Source organism: Cyprinus carpio, chromosome B11 (assembly GCF_018340385.1).
Source record: "Cyprinus carpio isolate SPL01 chromosome B11, ASM1834038v1, whole genome shotgun sequence".
Classification (NCBI taxonomy): Eukaryota; Metazoa; Chordata; class Actinopteri; order Cypriniformes; family Cyprinidae; genus Cyprinus; species Cyprinus carpio.
This window is the reverse complement of record NC_056607.1, coordinates 16,368,525-16,381,576: the sequence shown is the minus strand read 5'-3', so window position 1 is coordinate 16,381,576 and position 13,052 is coordinate 16,368,525. Positions and strand designations below refer to the sequence as shown.

Genomic DNA, 13,052 nt, shown 5'->3' with positions numbered 1-13,052 from the left:
TGAAACACAGTACAAATGTTCACAGATGGCCCGGCCAAGCACACAGAGATAGTTGCCTTCTGAAAAGGAGAGGCACCTAAATGTCACATTAGTCAAAATTTAGATCTACAAAAGAAAAATTGATACATGCAATAATTCGGGTTGCCGATGTAAACATATTCACGTATGACATTATGCCGACTTTATCAAATCCAGTCCTTTAAATAAAAGGCATTTGAAGTTTTCATGGTGGAAATTAAATATTAACAGTATGTCTGAAATACTATGTATGAGCAGAAAACATTGCAGATAATAGGGATGTGTAGGATGGTCGACTAGCTGTCCAACCATTAACTACTCATTAAAAAATGAGAAGGAAGTGAACGCTGACTGCACTACACTGAGAAAACGTAAATAATTTAAAAACATAGATATATATATATATTTTAGAAAAAAAATTCAAGAATGACGTAAAAAACAAAAAAACAAACTAATTTTAGATTCATCGCGGTTATTTAAATCAACTGACGAACTCCGTATAAAGAGGAGCTGCAGAATTGCAAAGTCTTCTGGTTGCTTAGTGCCGTTTCCAGCAGGTGAGAGTTGCACCCTTTGATAGGTAAAGCGAGGCAAGAAGCTCCCCCGGGCTCAGCAGGAAGGGGTAAGCAACAGCGTGAAAGACAGAGAGAGAAAGTGAGCAAGTGAGTGAGTGGGACTGACACGAGACTCCGAGACTTGCTGCTGAATGGGGAGGGGTGGGGAGGGGAGAAGGGAGAGGGAGTGGGAAAGGTTACCTTTGTTGCGATTTTCAGGGGGTCCTTGTTTTTTACCTGTTTAAAACGAGAGAGAGAGGGCGGAGGGCTGATATAACATGGCTCAAAGTAAATAAACCAAAGACAGAAGAAGAAAAGAAAGAAACACAACAACAAAAGAATAAAAACTAGATAAGTAACAATACATTACATGAGTAAATGTGGGATTGGATGTGTCATCTATAGAAAAAGACAAGGACTGGAGGGGCTTTATGCAGGGTACACTGACGGCTCGGTCATTGTTTTTGACTGTGGCATACAGCTGACAAAACCTCATTACAATTTAGCGGTTTCACAAAATGTCCAATTTTTGTTCGCTTGGATCATGAACTATGATAATGCCAACAGGATTTGGCTAAAACCAAAAGACAGTTCTCTCAGTTTCCATTGGCAAACACATTCGACAAAGATATTTTTGAACATGAGGGAAAAGGGATAATTACGGCAATTATCTAACTAAAAGACGACTTGATTGTCATTATAACAAAAATAAAGGAATGGAAATATTCTAAGTTTTAGAGCTGCTCTTTTAGCTTTTAAGGCAGTGAGAGAGGAAACCATTTAGACCAGTCTGACTGCTGAATTATGTGTTGACCCAACAAACAGAAACGTGAAAATGACACTGAGCTGACTGAGTTGTTTTTTTTGTTGTTTTTTTTATTGGACATACCCTGGAGGACCGGGAGAGCCAGTGCATGCAGTAGGGACATACGGGATAAGACGACAAGCATGACTGTTTCTTTGACTGTTCAGATTATCATGATCATTTCAGTGTTATGCATGTAAAATTTATGAAAACAATTTTTAATACATTTAGTCAATTAGAAATAACTAGCTCAACTTTTGATTAAACTAACAGAAAAAAAAAATGGAGAAAAACATATCAAATAAAAACTAAGATAAAAGAGTTAGTACCACGGAAAGTGACTCTGTACGTCTCCACTGACATACTGTGATTATTTCCCAAATAAAAGTCGAATTTAAACCTTGGCAGAGGATTTTAGAGCAGCGGGAGCTTTGGGAGAGGAAGACAATTTAGCAAATCATGTGAAAAGCTCTTACCTTTGGCAAATGATGGTAGGGAACCTCCCAACTAGAGAGGTAGACTGTTTACTCACTCAAAGAGAGAGGGAGTTATCCAAATGAGAAGGAAAGTATGTTCGTTTCTCACCTTTCTTCACCTTCTTCTCCTCATCCTCACCGCCGGCGCCCAAGAGGGTGAAAATGATTCCAGTCTGAGAATTCAGGCCCACGGCAGAGACCACCATTCGGCCAGATCCCTCCATCACATGAGTTCCTGAGAGAAAGCAGAAGGAATGGTCGTGATGATACCAGTCAACAGTCCCATCATCATAACTAGCATAAAAACTGACAGTAACAGAATTAATTGGAATTACCAGCTTCAATTAAGTAAATTTATTTCGACATTATTTGAGCAAAGTCAGAGATAAAGCCAATTAAACTCAGTGAGTGGTTTAGTATTTTCTAGTCAGCATGACTATTTGATTAATATTAATAAACTGTGTGATTTTTAATAAAAAAAAAGAAGATAAAATAATGACAGTAGCATGGTAGAGAGAGACTAGGGGCTAAATCTAAAGTTAGGTATTAAATCTAACATCGTGAGTCAATGTTTCCGGATCTAAATGCTCTCCTGAATCCCAAAAGCAAACAACAAACAGTGCTAAAATATAGTCACTCTGTACTGTAGTACTACCGAATAAAACATGATCCTAACCTTCATCTCCATAACAAAAATCTCAGCTGGCAGAGAGTGATTAATCTTTTCTGATTCATTACAATATTGGTGTTTGGGATACCATGAGCCCAGAGACTGTACATGAGTTTTAAAGCTTAAAGGTGTGCTATAAATAAATAGTGCTCATCAACAACTTTTTAGAGAGTATTCCCATTTAAGATGAAGCCATCTTGGACCCAGAAATAGTATTGTCACACCCTAACAAGTGGTTTGTGTGCTCGAGCAAGGCACTTAACACCAAGGCTGCTCAAGGGGGATTGTTTCTGTAGTGAACTGTAAGTCGCTTTGGATGAAAGCATGTGCTAAATGACTGCTTACGTTCTAAATGAAAATACTTCAAACAAAAGCAAAGCAGCTGAGTGGCTTCAGAAAAAAAGAATAGGGCCTTCATGTCTATTCCACTGAAATGGGGTCCAAAAGTTATTTGATATAATTTCGAAATTACAAATTATATTACCAGAATAATAATTTGACAGGAGAACAAAAAACATGTTTGATAGTAAATGTTTAAACAAGGGGATGTAACCAAGGAAAAAAGACAATCTATCTCACCAGAAAGGAGCATGGGGTCCTTCTCCAGAGATTTGCGGACATGATCGGACTCCCCAGTCAGAGAGCTTTCATCAATCTTCAGGTCGTTACCCTGGATCAAGATACCATCAGCTGGGAGAAGGTCACCTGATGGAAAAGAAAATAGGGTGGTTAATGACTGTGGGATGACTTGAAGACAGAGGAAGAGAAAGACACATTGAGCAATTCAGCAGAGGCTGATTTGGCGACCATGACGACAGATCTCTCCTGTGGCTCTTGGACACCCCACGCGTCGCCCACGTTGCAGGCACCATGAGCAGCAGCGCAGTGACTCACGCAAGCCGGTAAGCATGAGTCATGAGCCATGCTTTGTGTCTCAGAGAAGACTGGCAGTCACATAAGATCCATCAAAACCGCTGGTGAATTCAATGAGGAACTCGCCTCTTAGGTTTAATAAAAAGGCAAAGGGTTCTGGGGGGGAAACTAAATGCCACAGCACTCATAAAACACAAATATGACAGAGATCGCTGGATACAGTGACGTGTCACATCTAGTTCCGTCACACTGTGGAGATAAATCAACAGGTTTACACTGTATTTCCTCTGTTCTTAGACGTGAACTCTCACCGTATTTGATTTGTGCAATATCTCCCACAACGATTTCAGACACAGGGATCTGGATAACCTGACCCTTGCGGATGACGGTGAACTTCTGTTCCTGCTCGATGCGGCTCTGCAGCCCACGGAACTGCTTTTCTTTACTCCAATCGTTGAAGGCGGTCACTAGCACCACGATAATGACTGAGAACAAGATGGCAGCACCTTCGATCCAGCCTGCCTGGGCCTCACCCTCATCCTCAACACCCCCGGATGCTTGGCCACAGCCTGGAATTACATAAAAACACCAAGAAAAAATTACTAAACTAAACATAACCTTCAAACAGGTTCATACAACCTTTAGAGACCATTAAGGGTCCAAGTAATAACAACAGCAGCTACACGCTCATGTTTTTATCAGAGTCTCCTCTTTGGAAAGTTTCCTCTCGGCAGAAACATCTTTTATCGCAAATTTACACTTTATTGACCTAATTTCCTCCTGGAGAACTTGATGACTGTCTAAGGTCATCCTTGTGGTTTGAGCCATATGGGTAATAGGGAAAGTCTGCAGTCGCAGCCAAATTCAAGTTCTCCGGCATTCAGAGCGGTGCTTTTGAACAAAAGTCCCAAATGAGGCCTTTATTAAAACATAAGACGCCAAAATGTTGAGTCACTAATAAAGTCGGAATCAAAATGAAAAACACTAGACTTCTTTCTGGAGAATACAAAAAAGGTCTTAGCTTTCCATGGATCATTAGAGTTTGTGATCCAAAGCTACCTAAACCTAACCAAGACTACTTTTTTTTTTTTTTTTTTTTTTAAGCTAAAATGCATATATCCAACCGGACAATCAGGACATTTATACATTTATATTCATCAAATAATCCTGAAAAACAATGCATCACAGTTACCATAAATTCTTAAGCAGTACAACAGTTTTCAGCATTGACAATAATGCTTCTTGAGCACTAAATTAACATAATCTGATTTCTAAAGGCTCATGTGATGCTGAAGACTGGAGGAAATTCAGCTGAAAATTCAGCTTTGATGTCACAGGAACAAATTACATTTTGAAACAATTTAAATTAAAACAAACATCTTCATTTCACATGAATTAAAAAAAAAATCACATTATTGCTATTTTAACTGTAAGCATAAAACACTTCTTTGAAAACCAAGAAAGAGCTTACCAACAAACTTTTAAACAGAAGCGTATTTTGCATTTTCAAATTTTAGTTTAGTTTAATTGGTTTTAACAATGGTTTTTATAAGATAAAGGTCAGTATTACATTTTTTTTTTTTTTTTTTTTAGAAATTATTATTGTTATTATTAGTTTAGAATTTTTAATAGGTAGTTTGAGAGTGGGAAAATAATTCAAACAATATTGAAACAAGACTTCTTAAAACCTCTGTTTAAAGCCACTACTTACTGTCGTTGCCTTCCCCCTGTGGGTGGTAGAAGGACAGGCCTAGAGAAATAATGGCTGCCACCTCCAGAATAATGAGGGTGACATCCTGCAGGGCCTCCCATACCAACTGCAGAAAGGTCTTGGGCTTCTTGGGGGGGATGAAGTTTTTACCGAACGCCGCGTGACGCTTTTCCAAATCAGCAGGGTTACCAGAGAGTCCTGCAAAATAAACAAACACTTATAGTTATTATAAAAAAAAACATAGTTTTGACTCTGAAAATTGATTTGATTATACCTGTTACTGTAACTCAACAGAATTTATATTAATGCAACAGGTCTACATTTTTATGTAACTGAACTGTTAATGAACACAAGTCTCACTGCTTTATAAATACACTTGGTCACCAATATGAGGTAAAATGATTGATCTCTCATCAAAAGAGGTATTTTGAATCATTGATTGAACTGTACACACTTGAAACAAGTAGACCTTTCAACCTACATTCAATGTGCCACCCTTATTTGTATCCTGTTTGCCTTTTAGACCACAGTGGTCACAGACAAATGAGATGTATTGATAATAGCCAGTGCCATTTGTTTGTTTTTTTTGTATACATAATTCAAAACAATCCTGAAAGAAAAAAAAAAAACTCAGAAGTGGCAAGGACAGCAGGCCATCTAATCACACACCCTGGTTCTTTTAATATGGAAACAATTAAGCATGCCTGGCTGGCACCTATGAAATTTAAAACACTCTCCATGCCATGTCAACTTTCATCAGTGCTTTCTGTGGTAGATGGTATTGGAAGAATCATCGCACACATTCATGGGGTTATTATTTTAACATACACACACACACAATAAAAGCAGTCAGATATTTCTGCATTTCAGGTGGATTATCATGGATATGCGTGTCAAGGTTTATAGGAGCAGCGGAACAATTAATCAGTGTTGAGAGCATGGAGTGCTTGTAGCCGATAAGCCCAGAATATTGAATGAGTTTTAGCCTTTGCTTTAATCAACCAGAAACTAGTACATGGGGTTTGGGCAAAATAGAAATTTCTTTAAATGGATTTAACTCCGAAACCATTTTGAAACCAGGTTAGTCATTTTTCCTCTTTGATCTGTCTATACTTGTGATTTCTTCCCCCACTTAGTTAAAAAAAAATTTGCCCTGGCAAGATGTCCTCTGCTCACAATTGATCCTCGTTCACAAATTGCAGATCAGATATGATGGACTGCTTTCTGCCAGCAGCAAGTCTTTGAAAAAAAACACTGAATCTTGTCAGTATCGCTAAATATATTATTATGCAACAGGGGAAGATGGGAGACGGCGAGAGCGTGTGCACATTCTTCCTCAGAGACGCAGCTGTTGACTGACCAGTCTGCTGATGACTGACACTGCAGCAAGGTTTCCAGGGGATAGAGAACAGAAAGCTAGCAGCTGAGATTTTAGATAAGAACCAGAGGATTGATACAATAAGAGCTTGGCCATGTGGAGGATGATCCTTATTGACTTATTCATTAAAGGGATAGTTCACCCAAAACTGAAAATTCTGTTGTCATTTATTCACCCTCATGTGGTCAAAAACATGTGACTTCATTTTTTTTTATATATGATGTGTTATTTCTTATAGAAAAAAAAAAAAAATGTTTTGGACCCCACTGACTTGTCATATGCACAAAAAAAACAAACATTGTTTAAAAAAATCTTCTTTTATGTTCCACAGAAGAAAGTCATGAACGAATTGGAATGGCATGAGGATGAGTAAATTATCATGTTCATTTTTACTTAACAGATTTCCACTTGTTCATTACATATTCATTGATTAAATAGCTGGACATTATAATTTGATTGTGCCTTTAGTGTAGCACTCTCAGATGTGTTAAGCAGTGGTTTAAAACCATTCTCCATAAAAATCAGCAACAAAAAAAATAAAACCAGCCTGTAGATTGCTTATAAGCATCGTTGTGACCAAATATTTCTCTAACAGCAGGGTCCTGTTTGGTAATCAAGCAATCCTTCTGTTTGCCCTCTACTCTAAACATGCTGAAGGTCAGAATTGATTTTCCAGAGATTGCCCCCTCTCTTTATTTCTCCCCATCTATTTATTTCTTGGTGCACTAACGGTCCATTCAAGGCCAGTCTGTGAGTGATTTGTATATGTGTCGACATTTACAGGATTGGGAATTAGGCCGAAAGCATCCTGGCCCTCCGTGTGGAATTTAAAGTCGGCGTGGCATTTATTTAAGCACTTCGAGGATCTTCTACATCATCTTGTGTTCTTTATTTAGGCTTGATGTTGTTTTTCATACCCGTCAACATAAACATGCGGTATCAGGACACAAACCAGGTGTATTCCCACAAAACTCCTGACTCACGTCAACAAAGACGACATCCGGCCCTGTCAACAGAATGGTTTCAATTTGGAAGAAAGCATTCTGTCATGCAAATCCGGTAAACAAAAGACCCATTGTGGCCTAAGGATGGAAAGTCGAGGAGCACTCTGGTCTCCAAAAACTGTGATGAAACTGTCCATCGTGATGCCTTAAAATCAAAAGCAAGAGAAACAAAATCAACAGTAATAATGTGATGATGTAAGGACTGACAGATGGAGGTCTCCATTCAAGAGATCATCAACTACAGGCACCCAAACATAATTCATGTGTTTATACGCTAGAGGCTTACAAGAGCTGACTGCCTCCAGACAACTGCAGTCACATCTATGGCTGGGAGGCTTTTGCCGAGGGCTGGTGTCAAGGTGACTGAAGCAAAGGCTTTGAAAGAGGATGCTGAGGGGAGACGGTTGTGATGGTAATGTAGGAGATCATTAATAGGGCCGCAGAGCTCAGCGGGGCCAGGCTGACAACCAAGCACAACAGGCTGCATTCCAACTCGGCAAACAAATGACCTCACGAGGGAAAGACATACAGATAGGGCAGCCTTTCATTTTGTTTATAAAACTACACTACCCACCTTGGTTTGCAGTATATGGTGTTTTAAATGGCATACAATAAATGCAACAGAAATTGAGAAGTGTGAAAGAGTTTGGAGTTGTTGTTTTTGTCAGCAAATATTTGCAGTCACAAGACATCTCCACAAATGGCAACCTTGTGAGGCGTCAAACACTTAATGGGCAGTACTAGTAACCTTGTTCAAACACACAAATAGAGGAAGGAAGGGGAGAGGAAGGCCATGAACATTATAAATAACTTTAAAGGTGTTGTATGTAAGTTTTTGACTCTACTAAAGCATAAAAATACTATATGTTTGCAGATATTTAAGAATCATGCTAAGTTAACATACTTGTTTATCTGAAAAACAACGCTACAGTCAGTTATTCTCCTTTGAAAATATGCGTTCCGGGCTGGAATGCCGGTCTTTAATTTGGTTTGTGAAACCTGCCCACTGCCAGTTTACCCAACTGTATTTCGGCACCCCGGATTGCCAGTTGGCAGAAAACACAGCGCATTTCATTTCATTCATCGTCAAGTGCACTCGTTCTTGTTGGTGTTGTCAATCTGCCAACCTGCGTGTGTTCAATCCTACATAGAGCACCTTTAAAAAGTGGTCCAGTCTGTATTATGGGATTCAATTCTTCAATTTTTAGATGCACAGACTGTGCCAAGTTACTGCCAGATTGACCAATTTGTGACTGAACAGATCGTGCAAAAAATTAAGATGTGTCATTTACTCATCCTTAAGTCATTTACAATGCACACTACTGTTAAATCAAAATAATCCTTCCTAGCAGCAAATACAAATTTAAACAACAGGAACAGAAATGAGGTACTAAGCAAACACTTTTGTGCTACCGCTTCTCTGCTGACTAATAAGCACTGCTAGGAATAAACAATGTAAAATGTATTCAAATAGAAAACTTTTATTTTGAATATTCCACAATATTACCGTGTTGTTGTTGCATTACTCATCTAACACATGAAGACTTGGCAAGCATAGGAGAATTTTCTAAAACAAATGCAAACAGACTCCAAACTTTGGCATGACAGTTTATGTCTGTTTATGCAATGAAAAATATTTTTCAACATTTGTTTTGGATTTTAGCATTTCCTGCAAGAGAAATCACATAAAACCTTTAACCTTGAATTCCACCTTAAAAATCCTGCATTTTGTTTTGCTCTCTTGGCCAGGATGAGAGGTGAGAGAGATCGTGAACACATGGACAGCATAAGGGCTGTGGCTGTCTGGAGGAGAGCCAGTCACACCCCCTACAGATACACCAACTCTCTTTCTCTCTGAACAACATGGCCATCATTTTCTCAGAAAACCGCCAACCTGAAGCACACAGCCTAGCAGTAAATACACCATGTCCTCCTTTCTTATGCGGTTTACTTCAAACCCACAAACTGTTTGTTTATGAAATCACCCTGTCTATAAATTAAACAATGAATCTTATGTTTAAGCTAAGTGTAGGAACTTGAAGGAAGGGAAGATTGCTCTGGAAATGACTTATTTTGGTTTCTTCCTCACATAAAGCTATCGAAATGCTTGCAATACATTTGTATTAAACGGTTACTCCATCCCAAAATGAAAATTTTGTCATTAATCACTTACCCCCATGTCGTTCCAAACCCTCAAAAGCTTTGTTCGTCTTCGGAACACAATTTAAGATATTTTGGATGAAAACAGGGAGGCTTGAGACTGTCCCATAGACTGCCAAATAAATAACAGTGTCAAGGTCCAGGAAAGTATGAAAAGCATCGTCAGAATAGTCCATCTGCCATCAGTGATTCAACCGTAACATTATGAAGCGACGAGAATACTTTTTGTACATGAAGAAAACAAAAATAACGACTTTATTAAACAATTCCTCTCCTCTGTCTCTCTTCAAATCAGTGTAGTGCCATTTTGGCAATTCTGAGCAGTACGCAGATGGTGTGTAAGCCACCCTGCGCCGATGCGTTGTTTGCTTTCAAACCAAAGCGTAAATACACGCAAAAAACATATCATTTTGGCGCGGCTGATACAGAAGAGCATACACCATCTGCGTACAGCTCAGAATTGTCAAAATGGTGCTACACTGATGTGGAGAGACACAGAGGAGAGGAATTGTTGAATAAAGTCATTATTTTTGTTTTCTTCATGTACAAAAAGTATTCTCATTGCTTCGTAACATTACAGTTGAATCACTGATGGCAGATGGACTATTCTGACGATGCTTTTCACACTTTCCTGGACCTTGACAGTGTTATTTATTTGGCAGTCTATGGGACAGTCTCAAGCCTCCCTGTTTTCATCCAAAATATCTTAAATTGTGTTCCGAAGATGAACAAAGCTTTTATGGGTTTGGAACGACATGGGGGTAAGTGATTAATGACAAAAATTTCATTTTGGGATGGAGTATCCCTTTAAGTCATACAGACCACTTAGATACTGGACCTAAATAAACACTGTCTAAAATCTCTTTTTGCTATCAACTAAAGGAAGGTTTGGAACAGCTTTTTCTGCTTTTAAAATAATGCATCAACAGTGGACAGGTAAATCATTTCATATTTAACGCTTGTCAGCTCATCTCTCTGCTGCTCCCCAGGGAATGGGCTTTTTATTTCTTTTAACAAAAAAAAAAAAAAAACTCTTGAGAAAAAAAAAAAAAAACAATTAAAAGTATAAAATCACAATAGATGTGTTTTAAATAATTAAAACATGACATGTGTGTTTCATTTCTATTGCCCACTCATCATCATTTGATAAAAGTAACACATTTACAGCTTGATTGCACCATTTTAAAGTTTTACCTTGAACTTCTACACTAAATCTCTTTTCTGCTGTACAGTGTGAGACTTATTTCATCGTGTCTTTGAACTGCTTAAATATATGCACATCAATTTGTTATTCAAACTGGCCAATCCTTTCCCACATCACAAAGCAATAACACCATAGTTTTTTTAAGTTGATCATATGACCCCACAGGCACTATAGAAGATTATTTGAAAGGATAATTTCTATTACAAATCAGCATATCTAACAGTATTGCGACTCTTGCCTTTGGTCCCATGTTGCTTAAGTATACAAAAATAGTTAAGGAAAGGACATTTTCCAATCTGCTGCTTTCTGTCTGGTTAAGGAAGTGTTCATCAGCTCTTAATGATGCGTTGGCTATGTAAGGGCTCCCGACTTGCCTGTGTACCGGAATAAAAGTAATAACCCATGCTAAAAAAAAAAACACAACGCTCTTGCTGTGGAGAACCACTTTGAGGAGAATTTAAAGAGTTGTGTGCTTAATAAAGGTCTTAGTTTGTCATGGAAGACTGGTCTCCAATTAGCCTTAACTTTTTTTGTTGAAACACTAGGGGCAGAAACGGCGAGAAAAATGCATGTCATTTTAATGTGTTTTTCCAGCTAGTTCACATCCCATGAAGAAAGCCCCCATTAATACACACCAGACCACACGCACTTATAGAAAACAACCTCCATATTTGTTTTTATTTATGTATGCTTTGCACTGTTAATTCTTAATTTTATTTATTTTTTTTGGGTGTCTTATGCCTTTATTTAGATAGGACTGTGCATACACACTGGCTGATCTCAGCCTGAAAAATAAGCTTTTTATAATGCTATTTGAGCAAAAAACAACATTTATGACAGTTATTGTCAGATTTCTTTGGTGATTTCAAATATGAAATTGAATCGTAAGCTTAGTGAACAGTTTTGGAGAATTTGATGTTTCCCCATTTAAAGAGATAGGAGTTGCACTTGCATGCCCGAGGAGAAGGGTATAACTGCAGCCTGGAGATTTCCAAATGGGGGCGGGACAAGCACTACACACATGCACAATTTTTTCCCCCAATCCACTTCAGTGCAAACTCCACCCCACAGCTGATTCTATAGATTTTATTGGTTGTGTCAATTAAAGTGTTGATTTCCTACACTATACTACAAAAAATGCTAACCCCTAAATCTACCCCACACCTGACCCTAACCTTAACCAGTGAAAATGACTGCACAGTGGGACTGGGACTGAATAGCTTCATAAAGAAAGATGCAGTTCAGGAGATAAACAGTTGATTAAGATTATGCGATATGAGACCGTTCCATAACTCCCCAACCAGACAACAACGGGCAATGGTACCTTTTTAGTTGCGCCCAGCATCACTATCCTCTCCTACCAAGCGAATTTCGAGCCCTGGGACGCCCCATTGCTTGAAACAAAGCGATAAAGTAAAATCTTTTCGCTGCACTGCGACGGCTCCCGGGAAAGCTTGTGGGCATTTCGCGTTTATATCATGAACCAGAGGTTCAAACTCCAGTCCAAACACCACTGGCCTAGAGCTTTGGGCTCTGCTCTCACAGAGAATATTTCTATAGCATATCTTATTTTAGATCAACTAGAAACAATGTTTAACTTATAAAGTGTTTTTTTGAAATGTATGTCAATATCAATTGGCTGAAGCCAGAGCCAATGGTGAAAGTCTTTGCACGAAGAAACCCCGCCCCATTTTGGAGGTTCTGCACACTTTTGGAGTTCACGCCCCATTTTTGAGATCTCCGGCCTGCAGTTATACCTTTTTGTGCCTGAGAGGAGTTTCAAAGATGGCTGCCTTAAAGGGGTCCTATAATGCTCTTTGAAAAGGTCTTGATTTTGTTTTGGGGGTGTACTAGAACAGGCTTTCATACTAGGTTGTTCGAAAAACATACTTTTGTTGTATTTTACATTATTACAACACCTCTCTCCCCAGTCTGGCATGAACGGCTGGAATAGTTCCTGCATCAGATGAAGGCCTGCCTTCTGATATACAAAATGCTCTGTGATTGGTAAGCTGCGCCAGTCTGTGTTGTGATTGGTAAGCTGGGCCAGTGTGTGTTGTGATTGACAGCACTCGGCGCCTGGTCGGGAAATGTCATGCCCCTTATCATAGCTGCCTGCTGTGAGCTTCAGTGTAAATATTGCATAAAAATGAAATCAATTTGACCACGATTTAAACCTCAGTAGTTTAACAGCACTAG

At 38.8% G+C, this 13,052-nt stretch overlaps 1 protein-coding gene across 5 annotated transcripts in view; it reads right to left on the bottom strand.

Annotated features, from left to right (window-relative positions):
• Positions 1-13,052, bottom strand: part of LOC109060853 (plasma membrane calcium-transporting ATPase 2-like) — a 119,842-nt gene that overhangs the window by 31,097 nt on the left and 75,693 nt on the right. For 3 of the 5 annotated variants that reach the window (XM_042734220.1, XM_042734221.1, XM_042734219.1), the window contains exons 3-7: positions 5,108-5,305; positions 3,708-3,965; positions 3,103-3,228; positions 1,963-2,088; positions 774-809 (exon numbers count right to left, since the gene is read on the bottom strand). In XM_042734220.1, the coding sequence (XP_042590154.1) occupies positions 774-809; positions 1,963-2,088; positions 3,103-3,228; positions 3,708-3,965; positions 5,108-5,305 (744 nt within the window). The remainder of the gene's footprint in view (positions 1-773; positions 810-1,962; positions 2,089-3,102; positions 3,229-3,707; positions 3,966-5,107; positions 5,306-13,052) is intronic. The other 2 variants (XM_042734224.1, XM_042734222.1) reach the window with 1 other exon arrangement.